This window comes from Oncorhynchus keta, chromosome 28 (assembly GCF_023373465.1).
Source record: "Oncorhynchus keta strain PuntledgeMale-10-30-2019 chromosome 28, Oket_V2, whole genome shotgun sequence".
In the NCBI taxonomy this organism is placed as follows: domain Eukaryota; kingdom Metazoa; phylum Chordata; class Actinopteri; order Salmoniformes; family Salmonidae; genus Oncorhynchus; species Oncorhynchus keta.
The window spans coordinates 32540741-32557938 of record NC_068448.1 but is presented as its reverse complement, the minus strand read 5'-3'; the positions used below and the strand labels follow the sequence as shown (position 1 = coordinate 32557938).

Genomic DNA, 17198 nt, shown 5'->3' with positions numbered 1-17198 from the left:
CGCAAATCAATCACTTGTGACGTAAACCAATGACCGCCTAGCAGCTGCTGTTGATTTTGTCACAAGATTATTACTTACCCGAAGCAATAGTTAGCTACATAATGAATGTATGATGAATATCTTTGCAAGTACAGCATGTTGAAATTGAGAAATCTGGGGTGGTTATAGACAGAATATGTGCATTTCGTTAGCTCAGACAGGAACTATAAATGGGTGAAAAATATGAGCATAGGCTAGAAATCAGTGGTGTAAAGTAACTAGCTAAGCAAAAATACATTGAAGTACTACTTAAGTAGTAAGTGGTAGTATCTGTACTTTACTTTACTATTTAGATTTTTGACAACATTAACTTTTACTCCACTATATTACTAAAGAATATATATACTTTTTACACCCATGCCTTTTCCCTGACACCCAAAACGTTACATTCTGAACGCTTAGGCAGGACAGCAATATGGCTGTCCATAAAGTTTTAAAAACTAGAACATTGTGCGGTCTGGTTTTCTTAATTTAAGGAATTTCATGTATAGCACTGACTTTTACTCAAGTATGCCAATTGAGTACTTTTTCCACCACTGTACTTAAGTACATTTAAAACCAGATAGCCTACTTATACTCAAGTAGTATTTTACTGGAAGACTTTCACTTTAGTAATTTTATATTAAGGCATCTTTAATTTCACTCAAGTAGTATGACAACTGAGTAGTGCACAGTGGGATAATGATGCCACTCCTCTATGGCTGCGTTTACACAGGCAGTCTAATTCTCATATTTTGCCAAGAATGGGTCTTTTGTCCAATCAGATCAGAAATGTTGCCAGTAATTGGGCAAAAGATCAGATTTGGGCTGCCTGTGTAGCCATAGGCTTGCTATGACTGATAGTTTATACAGGTAACTGCCGAAATAAAGGAAACCCAACATAAAGTGCCATAATAGAGCATTGGGCCACCAGGAGACTGTCTATAACACCATTCTTCCACAAGAAATTCCATAATTTGGTGTTTTGTTTTCCATAAACACTGTTTTAGGCACTGCTCCAGAATATACCAGAAATGTTCAATTGGGTTAAGATCTGTGCACGCAGTCACTTTTAGCCATTTTAGGCATTTTTATACAAGACCCTAAGCATGATGGGACGTTTTTTTTTTTTTTTAATTGCTTCATTAATAACTTTCAATATACTTTGTTTCCCTCATTTACTCAAGCGTTTCCTTTATTTTGGAAGTTACCTGTATATTTTATTCCCCTCAAACTGAACTCTGGACATTGAAGCCAATGCCACTGCTTGTTTATTTTGCTAGAGAGAGACAATGCAGACTAATTCAACACTGATACTTTAAAATGGTTTTATCCTTGATGCCAGATAATCCATTAATTGACTCAGGATAAATCAAATGTATGCATACCCATATATCAGCGCAACAGTATAGTCTACCACCAATGTCCCACTTTTTCCTGACAACCAGATACCCAATATGCCCTACCATTGACATCACAGAGACCTAAAAGGGGAAATATATATATAGTTTTTTCCAAAGCAGCTTAGAGATCACTGTTGCAACGGCACATTTTTTTTTATTTCATCATTGGTTTTGCCTGCGTATGTAACTCGGCACACAAATAGACAATACATAGGAGGACCATTTGTGCCACACACCTAGAAAGCTGTAACATCAAGAACAATGATGGCTAGCATCTGAAAAAGTGCTTTCTGAATAATAAAATTAACATTATTTCAACAGGCTTTATTTAATGTGATATAAAACATGGATGCCTCTGTCACCAGACTACAACAACACAGCATTTCATTTAGGCAATGTGGTCAGTCTTACTAATGACACTGACAAAATAATTACTTTACATTACAGGTACAGTATAAGTCATTCAGATGCCGATTAAGTTGGCACTGGAAAAATATAATGGCAATTTGTGAAACAAAATAAGTTGGGGGAGGTGACAATCGATTCCACAACCCCAAAATTCAGGCATTTCACTTCTAAGAAAAGCATAATCACTACTCCAACTAATGAAAGTATACTAACAGAGCCATTTTCTGTTGACCATCAAAGGTCACTTTCCCGACAAATAAAAAAAAACCTAGCAGAACAGCTAATGCCGATGTCGGGACCTTGGAAAACTTAACAGCGAGTGAGTGATGACCAGGAAAAACACACAAGACTGATGGTTATAGCTGTTTAAGATTAAGAAGTATATTATTCTTCTGCCTTTATCTAGCTCTATTTGTGATATTTTACCTTGCCTCGCTGACTCAGTATTCAAGCCTCCAGATGATATCTGCAATGTTGTAGATGATAACCATCTAGTTACATGTTAACTTGCACTAGCTGCATTTGATCATATCCACTGCTAAGTAAACTAAGAGGTTTCTCTTCGACCTGCGCGCGCCCGAAAACTGGATCAATACAGTTCCCCCATCTTTGCACTAATATGTTTAAAGCTCTCAGTGGGGTTAAAGATTTGACTTGGAAAGAAAAAGTGATTCAAATGCAAGGCATTAACACCTATAGATCAGGATATTATTAACATGTAGACCGGGCTAGTTTGTGGTTGTGTGTCTGGTGAAGAGAGGCACACATAGGATACAATAATTGTCTACTGTACTAGTTCCCCCTGTGCAGAATGCTCACTAGCTCCTAATACAATTAACAATCAAAATGAAAGAATCACTATGAAAGGTCTGAATAAATTACGTATCAAACAAAGTTCTTATTTTAAGTATCCCACAACTCAATATTTTACTACACTTATGCCACTCAACATTACACTAAACCAAATCAATTAATATTTGTTCTACTTTCAGCTGGGAGAGGTATGGATGCAAATATGTGCTTTCATATTCTTTTAATTTTGTTCCTCAGTTAAAAAAAAAAGAGAAAATCCACTCAAAAACAAATCTAAGCATTTTCATAATCATGATATGGCCGGTGACACTTTGTTTCTTGAAAGTGCAATATCTTGAAACTTGATGTGCAAAACATTTTTGGGACTGAATCAACAATGGACTAAAAAAATAAGTTTAAGTGCATTTTCCCCTTTAAGATTTACTCAAGCACCAGCCCTCCATGTTAGTAATAGGTACTCTTACAAACAGATGAATGTCGCTGCTAATATTTCATTGGTATTTTGTATTACTCATAACCATGCACAACCAATAATTTGATAAACAAAGAAAAGTAAAGCACAATTCAAAAATTAAAGAATAAGAACATCAAGATTTTTAAGGTTATGGCTCATAGGTGTTTAAGAGGGTGAATTGAAATAAAAAAAATAACTGAGTAACAAGGTTTCCATCCAACCTTTTTATGTCGGTTAGAAAATGTCACAGGCCTGGTGGAAACAGTACATTTTTCTGTGAACTTTCCAAATGTCGACAAAACAAAATACGCTTCACAAGGTGGGATCTTTATGTGTCAGTAAAATGTATTATGCGAGAAATGGCAATGGAATTGCTTTTATGCACAAATATTGATAACCATAATCTCGAAGTCACGTGATGATATGTTGCGTGGTCCTCCCACAACTCGGGAAAGCATGCAGTTTATTAGGCTACAAATAAAATCAGTTATAATGAACTTCACAGGGTGGTGAAAGTGCACTGTGATTAGCTTGATGCTCCTTTCAATAAATATTGAGGGTCTAATTCTGGTGACATTATGATGGATGCTTGGCTGCCGTTTGAAAAATATATACATATAATCTAGCTCTTTTGTAGGCTATACCCACACTGTATCTGTAAACTGTTGGCTAGAGCACATGTGCCAATACCAGAGTGGGCACATTTACTATAATGCAACATTTGTGGGAAAAAACATAATTACAGTTAAAAATGCATGGGAAACCCATTTTTTTCTTTCAAAAAAAAAATTGGTATATGGGAAATTAGCTGCAACAGTAATTATGTGCACTACGTCATCACGCATCTCTGGTGAGTAAATCTAGATTTTAGAATATTCGCATGAATATACTGTCATCTGTCACCAATTGGATGGAAACCTCGCTACTGACAAAAACACAGATTGTGTATACATGGATAAAATATTGACCAAAGTGTTGGAACAATAGACTCAAGCCTCTTATAGAATCAAGTGTAGACTCTTATCTTCTCTATATGTTTCCAAGGTTGGAAGTGACCTGCAAAGGCAGAGGAGAAAGGAATGAGATTGAAACCATTGCTAAAACCATACCAGATGTTTGCGTGGTTCAGTCCTGTATACTAGATGCATTTGTACCATTACCTCAACTGAGAATAACATAACAATTAGAAAATCTTCAAAAAGTACTTACAATATTTTTAAATAAAGAAAATAGGTAGTGGGGATGCTTCATTCAAGGCTTAGTAGCTCAACATCAAAGAGGAGGGTGGCGTTGGGTGGGATGATCCCCGGGTGACCCTTCGCCCCGTAAGCGAAGTCAGGCGAGCAGGTCAGCCTGGCCCTCTGACCGACACTCATCTTCAGGACAAGGGAGAGAGGACATAGGCAGAGATAAGCTATGGTTCATTTTCGTGAGAAACATTCATTGACACTGTTGACAACCTTTTGCTCAAATCTTATTAATTATGAATCACTTTTTGGTTGGACTTAAGCAGCAATTCACCCAAGCCCAGATGCTCACTGTTTGAATACTAAACAGAGGATTGTGTGTGGGAGGTGTTTGTCATGCTGTAAGTGTGGTGACTCTGATGAAAATGCCAAAGGCTCTTGTGGAAGAGTGCCATTGCTGGGAGAATACCTAGCCCCCACAACGAAGACTAATATGGGTACATCTGAATGTTTCCCTAATCAACTTCCTGTCAAAAGCCCAGACGAAATGCTTTGAGGTACGCAAGGTCTCAGTCTCTCCCTCCTGTTGCACATATCTCCCTTTTAAATATGTTGCAGCTATACATCACATGGCTGTAAAACAGAGGGCAGACTGTGTGCACTGCCCCATGGTGCATGAAACTACTTCAGTGTTTTATAGACCGCACCAAGCATGCCCTTTGTTCAGATAACACTATGTATCAGTGGTGGAAAAATGACCCAATTGTCATACTTGAGTAAAAGTACTTTAATAGAAATTAATCAAGTAAAAGTTAGTGTCCCAGTAAAAGTATTTGTTTTTAAATATAATTAAGTATCAAAAGTAAATGTAATTGCTAAAATATACTGTTCTTGAGTATAAAAAACATAAAGATTTTCAAATTCCTTATATTAAGCACACCAGGCAGCACCATTTTATTTACAAATAGCCAGGGGCACACTCTAATATAATTTACAAAACGAAGCATGTGTGTTTGAGTCCATTAGATCAGAGGGATGTTCTCTTGATGAGTGCATGAATTTGACCATTTTCCTATCCTGCTAAGCATTCAAAATGTAACAAGTATGGAGGGGGAAAAAGTGATTTTATTTTAGGAATGTAATGAAGAAAGTGAAGTTGTCAAAAATATAGTAACAAAGATACCCCCCCCCCCAAAAAAAAACTACTTAAGTAGTACTATCAAGTATGTTTACGCCACTGCTATGCATGAAAACCATCTTCCTACAGAAATGGAAGGCTGTACCTGGAACAGTTAAATTCATCAAGCAATTTGAAATGTGTTTCCTCTGGATAATCTATTCACCCCTTGACATTTCCCACATTGCGTTAGAGCCTGAATTTAAAATTGATGACGATGTTTTTTTTGTTATTGAGCCCCAACACACACACACAGAATACCCCATAATGTCAAAGTGGAGTTGTTTATAGAAATGTTTACAAATGTATTAAAAATGAAAACCTGAAATAAGTATTCAACTCCTTTGTTATGGCAAGCCTAAATAAGTTCAGGAGTAAAAACTTGCTTATAAACAAGTCACATAATTTGCATGGAGTCACTGTGTGAAAGTGTTTATCATGCATTTTGAATGACTACCTTATCTCTGTACCCCACACATACAATTATCTCTAAGGTCCCTCAGTCAAGCAGTGAATTTCAAACATAAAGACCAGGGAGGTTTTCCAATGCATCGCAAAGAGCACCTATTGATAGATGGTTAAAAAATAAGCAAACAAATATCCCTTTGAGCATAGTTAAGTTATTAATTACACTTTGGACGTACACCCAGTCACTACAAATATACAGGCGTCCTTCCTCAGTTGCCGGAGAGGAAGGAAATACCTCAGGGATTTCACAATGTGGCAAATGGGGACTTTAAAAACAAACAGTTAGAGTTTAATGGCTGTGATAGTTCTCCTGAGGATGGATCAACATTGTAGTTACTCCAAACTACTATCCTAAAATGACAGAGTAAAAATAATGAAGCCTGTACAAAATAAATATTCTAAAACATGCATCCTGTTTGCAACAAGGCACTAAAGTAAAACTACAAAAAAGATTTGGTAAAGAAATTCACTTTTTTGTCCTGAATACAAAGTGTTATGTTTGGGGCAAATCCAATATATTACTATCACTCTCCATATTTTCAAGGATAGTAGTGGCTGCATCATGTTATGGGTATGATTGTAATCGTTATGGACTGGGGAGTTTTTTCAGGATAAAAAATATATATACGGAATGGGGCTAAGGCAAAATCCTAGAGGAAAACCTGGTTCGGTCCGCTTTCCACCAGACACTGGGAGATTAATTCACTTTTCAACAAGACAATAACCTAAAACACAAGGCCAAATCTACACTGGAGTTGCTTACCAAGACAGTGAATGTTCCTGAGTGGCGGATTTACAGTTTTGATTGAAAACCTATGGCAAGACCTGAAAATGGTTGTCTAGCAATGATCTTGAAAATGATCTTGAAAATGAAAGAGAGCCGCACACTCTAGGAGCTCAGATGCAAAAATGTAATTACCAACGTTTCGACAGCCAAGCTGTCTTCATCAGGGTATAATCACAAACACTGCGGGATGACTCGTTAATGTAGTGTCAAAAGACACAGTAGTCTGTAATCATGGCCAAGAGTGGCCTAATATCATTGGTTAATTATCAAATATTAAAATGGCATACAAAGAACAGCATACAAACAACAAATAGATAGCATACATTCATAAATTAATTTGACTACAAAAGCTTACAAACAATTACAATGGCACAATAATCACAATAATTTGTATTTTTTATTTTACTGGGCAAGTCAGAACCCTTCTCATGTACTTCCTAGAATTAGAGGCAGACAGACACCAGAGACATCTGCACAGTACACCCACCTGCACGACTCCCTCGTCCCAGCCACGGATCACTTCCTGTTTTCCTATTTTAAACCTAAAGGGCTTGTCACTGTCACGGGATGAGTCAAACTTGCGTCCATCCGTCAGGGAGCCTGAACAGGAAGGAGGAGGAAATGAGAACAAAGCAGAAAGGATTTATTTTGACAGTCAGTAACAGAGGTCTGTCTATTACGTTTTAAAGCAATAACTTCAGGACTGCACTGGGGGTGCAATTCCTGTACTAAAACCGAAATGAACTTGAGCTTAAGCAGACAGACAAATACTGTCCCCCAATGGAGATCTATCATTGTTACAGTTGTAAATGGGTTTTTTAATAATTAATTTCTCTTTTTGACCTGAACTGTTGGAGTTCAGCACTTACAAATGTCACTGTACCCTGCAATTACATGCTCCCGAGTGGCGCAGCGGTCTAAGGCACTGCTTCTCAGTGCAAGAGGCATCACTACAGTCCCTGGTTCAAATCCAGGCTGTATCACATCAGGCTGTGATTGGGAGTCCCATAGGGCAGTGCACAATTGCCCCAGCGTCCTCCAGGTTTGGCCAGGGTAGGCCGTCATTGTAAATAAGAGTTTGTTCTAAAGTGACTTGCCTAGTTAAATAAATAAAAACAAATCTGCGACTGACAATCTTATCAGGTCAGTAGAAGGGATTCCAAGTATTTCAGAAATAGCCCCTGCAGCTGTCTGAGGTGGGCAGAAAAAAAGACATGCAGATCTCTCTCTATTTAATGATCTATTAGGAATGGAATTCAACAACATTTTCAGTTGTATTTTGATTTAAAAAGTAAACTCGGGGACATGAGGTTGCCACAGCAGATATGTATCAGAGTATCACTGAGTCTACCTTTAACATAACATGAGGGTACAATTGATGAAATATAAACGATGATTCAATAAAATGGGAACTCAAATTTACTATTGTTGCTATAGCAATGTAGAACAGGTGTACTCTTGACGATTGCTTACACATTTTGCATTGGCATGAATCCGAGTATAATGTCAAAATGACATAATCCCATTTGTATTACAATATCAGCTGCCAATTGAATAGTCTCAATCGTATGAGAACATGTCAAGTAGCAATGTCAATCTAACTGAAAAAAATAATCCAACCCCTGTAGCTATTATCCTATTGGGTTTGTTAAATTGTTCCATTAAACTAATCAGTAAACAATTCAAACGAAACGAGTTACGCCAGACAGCGATAATCCGTTCTATCCAACTTCAACAAAAGCAGGAAATCTTACAAGGTTAAAATCGCTCAACGTCTTGTCTGTGTCGGACTTAACCCTGTGGTGGCTGACGTGTGAAGGCATTCAAGACAGACACATTAAATTGCTTTTACCATACTATAACCACCGATGGTGACAGGTGGCAACACCGTAACAAAGTAGTCGAGACTTCTCGTACGCGATGTTACAATGTTCCTATAACTTGCATTCCAATACAAGGAAGCAGCCTCCATGTACAGAAAGCTGTAATGCAACACATGGATGGGTGGCCAGCTACAATTCAACTTGCAATTGCATCTTAATGAAATTCCCTTGAATTAACAAAATATAGTATTCCTACACAGCCAATAGAGACTGAGCCAAAAATACATCCATGCGCCAAGGCTACTGATACAACATGCCGCCTATCAAAATTATGAATGAATCAAAGAAACGATTGGAATTTGCAGTGGTGCATGCATGTCTCAGAAAATATCCAAACTCACCAACATAATGCACGACACACGTCTGTCCTTTTTTAGGGAAAGTCCTTCCTGTGAAAAAAAAGGCGCATAGAAAAACAGGATAACGGTTGAGGAGACGATGATTAATTCATTTGAAAGAACGGAAATCCACCATAAATCTGAAGCGAAGATATGCATAAAAACATTTTACCATCGCCAGGGGTTATTGTCTCAATTTCGACTCCCATTTGTACGTTACACCGTCAAGAACCTCGCCTCCCGCAATATGGTACTTCAGTTGCTGTTCATAACTGTCTCCGTGCAGCAGCGTGACGCAGTGATGCCAACTCCTCAGTAAGGAAAGTAGCTATTGGCAGTCTCAAAAGTCGCTGAATGGCGTCATCGCCTAATTAGCATATTTTGCATGTAATTGTGATGCATGTTGTAGGAGAGGAGTAAAGTCGTGGGAGAGACAAAAAAAGTGAGTAAATAAACTTTCTTCTGTCAGTTCTTGTTTTTTTTATGTCACAATTCCAACCCTTAATCTGGGCTTGTGTTCGGCAAACGTGACCCAAAAGAGACACTCTGGCGGAGTTACTTCGGTTTTTTTGTTTTTTTTTGTTCTTTAGCTTAGTTTTCTTAATTTGGTTTGGTTTTTAACCGTATGGTTCACTTAGGAGCCTACAACACGTCACAGTAAAAACATGAACATTTTTAACCATAACATTTTTTTTTTGTATACATTCTACATTAACAATCTAAATGGACCAAAAAGAGATAATAGAAAAAACTGTCAATTGCAATGTGAGACAATTATGCTAAATAGTCTGGCCCTAATTCAGGTTAATTGTTTTTTATTTTTTTTAATGTAAACCAGGGCGGGATCAGCCAGCGGCGGCTTCCAGCATGCGCGATTCATTTGTAGTCTGGAGGCGGGGGGGTGAGCATCTCCTGCTCTGACTGCAGCGCGAGGACTGGGCTGCCTGTGCGTGCTTTGGGACGAGGCCCAAGGCAGCACCGGCTGCTCGTTGAGAAGACTAAGAACGATAGTCGCAAGACAAAGTCGCAAGATTTGTCGCTAGTCGCTTTTTTGAAAATATGTCGCTGATGGGAAATGATGTAAATATATCACTAGCCACTTTAAACAATGCTACCTTATATAATGTTAGGGTTAGGGTTAACCCTAACCCTATAATGTTACTTACCCTACATTATTCATCTCATATGCATATACTGTACTCTACATCATCAACTGCATCCTTATGTAATACATGTATCACTAGCCACTTTAACTATGCCACTTTGTTTACTTTGTCTACATACTCATCTCATATGTATATACTGTACTCGATACCATCTACTGTATGCTGCTCTGTACCATCACTCATTCATATATCCTTATGTACATATTCTTTATCCCCTTACACTGTGTATGAGACAGTAGTTTTGGAATTGTTAGTTAGATTACTTGTTGGTTATCACTGCATTGTCGGAACTAGAAGCACAAGCATTTCGCTACACTCGCATTAACATCTGCTAACCATGTGTATGTGACAAATAAAATTTGATTTGATTTAGAGGGGTCTGAATACTCGCTGAATATAGCAACGAAGTCGCTAAGTTGGCAACACTGAGTCTACCATGTATGTGCACGTAGCCGTTACGGCGAAAAAAGTGGGGATTCTCGTCACATTTTGAGCGCGCTTTTTGCACACACCATACGAAGGCATTCGTGTTTTTTCTTTGCTCTGTTTGTAATTTTTTATCTTCCCCATGTGTTCTTTAAAAAAAATATCTAACGCCATGTCAGCCTCCCACACTAGAATCAATAGCGTAGACCTGTAAACTAGGTTAAAACACTTAAAATAAAATGTTTTACTTGATCCCTTTGAAAATAAATGGTTTATTAAAAGCATGCAAACATATTACTCATAGGTCTTTACATTTGGTACACAAGTGATAACAGTGGTGTTGACATCATAGAAAAAAAGTTTGATAAGAAAACACACACGCATGCAAAGATATGTTCCCTCAGACATGTTCCCTAAACCCTGTGTTCCCTCAGTCCCCACTGAACCAATTTCAATCACAACGGTTATACGGTAAAAAAGAAAAGCGGAATATTTCAGCATCTACACCATATGTAAGGAAGGGTATATGGGACCTACTGAACATGTTCAATCACTGTGACCTTGACCTTTTAATATTAGCCTACAGCAGCGGGGTGGTATTTTCGGAAACAAAAAAAATGCATTTTAGCATCTACTTAACTCAAGTAATTTTTATAATGATGGCTCAAATAGTCTTTTGTAAAATGATGAAATATTGGTGTCCAGAAAAAAAGTCTGAGTATGCTAACAGTCCCGAAAGTTAAAACAGTGCATGTCCATTTCATATTGTCAGTGGCGACTAGCATGTACATCTTGGTGCATACCAGCAAAGTCACTACACTTCACAACACTAAACAATACACGAATTGGACTATAAGTGACAAACTGTACACACAAGCTGTTAGGGCCTACATAAAGCTGTCCCAACAGCAGAGTCCCAACACCTTACCACTGTCACACCTGGCAATCAGCAGAGTCTAGTTTGGCAGCAAAATAGTTAATTAAGCCTCATTTACTGTGTTTAAAAAAAACATTATGGCTGACTTGTTAAACAAATGTGCTTCTACTGACAATTGAGATGTACAAACTATAGAATAAGGGGACGACGAATGGATAAGAAGCGAGCTAGGAAAGATGTAGTCAATATAACTATTTGTTCAGCACTTTTGAAATGTACGACAGAATTCAGAAAATGGGCCGTTCTTACAATATTCTCCCTGTTAACCAAGTCACAACCGTAGAATAAATAAAGGCGGCATATAAGCAGACAATGAAAGCTCTTACAATATTTGATGACATTTCTCTAGAACAGGCTATAGGCTACATGTGCACCACCAAGTCAGAACAATATGATAAATAAGGAGAAAAGGGACCAAATTATTAGGGTGAGGCACATGAGCTACTAACAGTTTACTACACAATATACTAGAGGTCGACCGATTATGATTTTAACACCGATACCAATTATTGGAGGACCAAAAATAGCAGATAATCGGGCCAATTTTTATATACACTGCTCAAAAAAATAAAGGGAACACTTAAACACAATGTAACTCCAAGTCAATCATACTTCTGTGAAATCAAACTGTCCAATTAGGAAGCAACACTGATTGACAATACATTTTGCATGCTGTTGTGCAAATGGAATAGACAACAGGTGGAAATGATAGGCAATTAGCAAGACATCCCCCAATAAAGGAGTGGTTCTGCAGGTGGTGACCACAGACCACTTTTCAGTTCCTATGCTTCCTGGCTGATGTTTTGGTCACTTTTGAATGCTGGCGGTGCTTTCATTCTAGTGGCAGCATGAGACGGAGTCTACAACCCACACAAGTGGCTCAGGTAGTGCAGCTCATCCAGGATGGCACATCGATGCGAGCTGTGGCAAGAAAGTTTGCTGTGTCTGTCAGCGTAATGTCCAGAGCATGGAGGCGCTACCAGGAGACAGGCCAGTACATCAGGAGACGTGGAGGAGGCCGTAGGAGGGCAACAACCCAGCAGCAGGACCGCTACCGCCGCCTTTGTGCAAGGAGGAGCAGGAGGAGCACTGCCAGAGCGCTGCAAAATGACCTCCAGCAGGCCACAAATGTGCAAACGGTCAGAAACAGAATCCATGAGGGTGGTATGAGGGCCCGACGTCCACAGGTGGGGGTTGTGCTTACAGCCCAACACCATGCAGGACATTTGGCATTTGCCAGAGAACACCAAGATTGGCAAATTCTGGCGACCTGTGCTCTTCACAGATGAAAGCAGGTTCACACTGAGCACGTATATATACCCTGATGAAGACAGCTTGGCTGTCGAAACGTTGGTATTACATTTTTGCATCTGAGCTCCAAGAGTGTGCGGCTCTCTTATTTTTCACACTGAGCACGTGACAGAGTCTGGAGACGCTGTGGAGAACGTTCTGCTGCCTGCAACATCCTCCAGCATGACCGGTTTGGCGGTGGGCCAGTCGTGGGGTGGCATTTCTTTGGGGGGGCCACACTTCCCTCCATGTGCTCGCAAGAGGTAGCCTGACTGCCATTGGGTACCGAGATGAGATCCTCAGACCCCTTGTGAGACCATATGCTGGTGCAGTTGGCCCTGGTTTCCTCCTAATGCAAGAAAATGCTAGACCTCATGTGGCTGGAGTGTGTCAGCAGTTCCTGCAAAAGGAAGGCATTGATGCTATGGACTGGCCCGCCCGTTCCCCAGACCTGAATCCAATTGAGCACATCTGGGACATCATGTCTCGCTCCATCCACCAACTCCACGTTGCACCACAGACTGTCCAGGAGTTGGCGGATACTTTAGTCCAGGTCTGGGAGGAGATCCCTCAGGAGACCATCCGCCACCTCATCAGGAGCATGCCCAGGCGTTGTAGGGAGGTCATACAGGCACGGAGGCCACACACACTACTGAGCCTCATCTTGACTTGTTTTAAGAACATTACATCAAAGTTGGATCAGCCTGTATTGTGGTTTTCCACTTTAATTTTGAGTGTGACTCCAAATCCAGACCTCCATGGGTTGATAAATTTGATTTCCATTGATAATGTGTGTGATTTTGTTGTCAGCACATTCAACTATGTAAAGAAAAGTATTTCATAAGAATATTTCATTCATTCAGATCTAGGATGTGTTATTTTAGTGTTCCCTTTATTTTTTTGAGCAGTGTATATGTAATAATGACAATTACAACAACACTGAATGAACAATGAACAGTTTTATTAACTTAATGTAATACATAATGAAACATGCTCAATTTGGGTTAAACAATGCAAAAACGCAGTGTTGAAGTAAAAGTGCAATATGTGCCATGTAAAAAAGCTAACATTTAAGTTCCTTGCTCAGAACAGGAGAACATATGAAAGCTGGTGGTTCAATATTCCCAGTTAAGAAGATTTAGGTTGTGTTATGACAGGTCGACTATTTCCCTCTATACCATTTGTATTTTATATACCTTTGACTATTGGATGATCTAATAGGCACTTTAGTATTGCCAGCCTAATCTCAGGAGTTGATAGGCTTGAAGTCATAAACAGTGCTGTGAAGCAAGCATTGCTAAGAGCTGGCAAACGCAGTAAAGTTTGAAAGAATGCTTACGAGCCTGCTGCCGCCTACCGCAGCTCAGTCAGACTGCTCTATCAAATTATAATATAATAAAACACAGAAATACAAGCCGTCGGTCTTTATGGTCAAATCCAGAAACTATCATTTTGAAAACAAGATGTTTATTCTTTCAGTGAAATACGGAAACGTTCCGTATTTTATCGAACGGGTGGCAACCCTAAGTCTATATATATATAAATATTGCTGTTACGTTGTCATAATTATCTAAAATTCTGGCAAATTAGTTCGCAACGAGCCAGGCGGTCCAAACAGTTGCATATACCCTGAATCTGCATGCAGTGAACGCACACAATTTCCCTAGTTAATATTGCCTGCTAACATGAATTTCTTTTAACTAAATATGCAGGTTTAAAAACAACATATACTTGTGTATTGATTTTAAAAGAAAGGCATTGATGTTTATGGTTAGGTACATTCGTGCAATGGTAGGTGTTTTCCCGCAAATGAGCTTTTGTTAAATCATCCCCCGTTTGGAGAAGTAGGCTGTGATTCGAAGATAAATTAAAAGGCACCGCATGGATAATATGTAACGCAGGACAAGCTAGTTAACCTGTTAATATCATCAACCATGTGTTGTTAACTAGTGATTGTGAAGATTGTTTTTATAAGATAAGTTTAATGCTAGCTAGCAACTTACCTTGGCTCCTTGCTGCACTCGCTTTACAGGTGGTCAGCCTGCCACGCAGTTTCCTCGTGGAATCCATTGTAATTGGCCATAATCGCATCCAAAAATGCCGACTACGAAAACTTGAAATCGGCCATGCCGATTAATCGGTCGACCTCTACAACATACACTTAGTATTACTGTCTTAGCTACAGCATACAATACATTTTTGGGCTGTGCTCACTTGAACAGGAAGGTGGAGCGGGGGTCCATCGTGGGCAAACTTTGCCATCAAAGAGTGGCATTCTACGTTTATGATGCTTTCAAGACAACTGAGAACTCTTGAAAAAAAAAAAAAGAAAAGAGGGTTGAATCATGATGTTTAAGTTCTTCAGGTTGGAGCTCCAGAAAGAGGCCAGGGTTCCTGACTTGGAATTCCGAGTTGGATGACCGTTCAAAACTTGTTTTCCCAGTCGAAGCTCTTTTTTTCTCAGATTTCCCAGTTCAGAGTTTCGTGTTGTTTTGTAAGCGGAAGAAGATATGCTAGCTTGGCCAATGTTGCATGCAAGAGACCCATTTAACCCAAACTTGGACCACACATCCACTCCACTGAATAGCAGGCTAGTGATTTCTTTGCCATGCTTGCAGTTAGCCACTGATTTCTTCCAAACCGCTCATTGTTGAATTTGCCATTTCCAACTTGTGAAATGTTTGTCCAATGGCCAATGAGCATCAATACGTTTTATCTATAATTTCTCTTCATATGACAAGGATTTGCCAATGGATTGTCAACTTGATTCATGATGGTGACTGCTAGTTTGATATTTAAGATTTTGAAAGTATGATGTTGACAGTCCAAAGCTGCACTAGATATGTGATTTGACTTCATTTTATCTGTTGACAATGACCTTGAGCCTTCTTGGATGGGCACTTTAATGCAACTCTATGGCAGCACCCAAGGGGCTTGAATTTGAGCTCACTCTGTGTCCCCATGAGCAACAGAACACTGAGCCAATCACAGCGCAACTAGAGAACATTACCAACCCCTACACTCCTGTATTTTCCGACGAAGCACTTGCATTTTGGAGCTGCCTTACTCAAGAAAGCAAAAAAGAGACCATGTTTGTATGCAGCTTTATTAATTCAATGACTGATTTATATATATATTTTTTTTTACATTTGTTTGCAATCTCGGACACATTAATGCCAAACTAACATGCAAAACAGGCAACAACAAAACTCTGCCCCACCTGCCCTGAATGGCAGGTCGCCACTGTATATATTGTCCATTTCTTTGACCTCTCCTGTTTTTAGGATATGTTGTTAACATGTCAGTGTAACCGGTGCTGTACTGCACCGCTGTAGCTCTGCGTTATGTATGGTTGATTAAAACTATAGACGCGGACTTCGGAGATCAGGTTGTTTTAATGACTCAGAACTCACTCTCGTAGAGCACAAATATGTTCTGCGAATCGTCGCCACTTTCTGCAACAGACTCACAATACAAAAGACTGGGATCAGTCGGAACTAGCCACCGTTCACACAATACCATAGCTAGCTAGTAACCACATGTTGAATTCAGAATGTTAATATCTCCAAAGTACAATTACATCCACTTATGAGTAACCTCTAAACATAAATAATGTATGACTTCACGCATAAAGGAATCAACATTTTCTGAAGACAGAAAAAGCGTGCCCACCTTTCATAGTGCATCAAAATGATTTGAGCACGCAGGGCAAAACGTAAGTACACACAACAAATCTACATGCTATATGAACCTGGTGAAATTCAAAGTATTTTAACTGTTACATAGGTTAGGCTATTTGATCGAAGAAACCTGCACGATGTAAAAAGTTTCTCATTAACGTTGTCATACATTTTCTCTGACCTGTCAGCTACAGAAAAGGCCACACACTCTACCATATCCTATATCTGTTACATGATTCAGATTTTTTTTGTGGACGGAATGGTAGTGGAATGCTGCAAAAGTGTGTTTTAATCGGCTATTTGATGACGTGAATATAGTCAGATTAGTTATTGAATAGGATGATCCTCCCCTGGTTTGTACAACTGTACACTAGTTTAACTTTTTTTTATGTTCTAAATTGGGAATCAAAAAATAAAAACGTTTTAATGGGCCTACTCTATTAAAGCACTACAATATAGTGATAGACAAACAGCATTCCATATTCCAGCAGATTGGTTTGACCGACTAGGCTATGGTTCAAACCTAGGTCTCAAGCATACCAAGACCGTTAGCCCGCTGAGCAAAAGTAATTTGCTTGGGGAGCTAACGCAATTTAGTTACCAATTTCGCAGTCACGGGTCAATGAACCATCTCCAAGACATTAGCATATCATCAGACTGCCTTGCTGAAAAACAAAGCACACGTTTTTTCAAGAATGGATTTAATATCAATTTGAAATCATATGTTCTATAACTTCATAATAGAAAATAGCAAGACTAGGAA

The 17198-nt window shown here is 39.1% G+C and overlaps 1 protein-coding gene across 1 annotated transcript; it reads right to left on the bottom strand.

The window, feature by feature from the left end:
- Positions 1 to 1730: 1730 nt before the first annotated feature.
- LOC118361055 (peptidyl-prolyl cis-trans isomerase FKBP1A-like) lies at positions 1731 to 9257 on the bottom strand. Its single transcript, XM_035740784.2, has 5 exons — positions 9109 to 9257; positions 8940 to 8987; positions 7203 to 7315; positions 4306 to 4472; positions 1731 to 4152 (listed from the first exon to the last, which is right to left on the bottom strand). The coding sequence occupies exons 1-4, from the start codon at positions 9143 to 9145 to the stop codon at positions 4344 to 4346; spliced, it is 327 nt and encodes a 108-aa protein (XP_035596677.1). The 5' UTR covers positions 9146 to 9257; the 3' UTR covers positions 1731 to 4152; positions 4306 to 4343.
- Positions 9258 to 17198: the final 7941 nt, after the last annotated feature.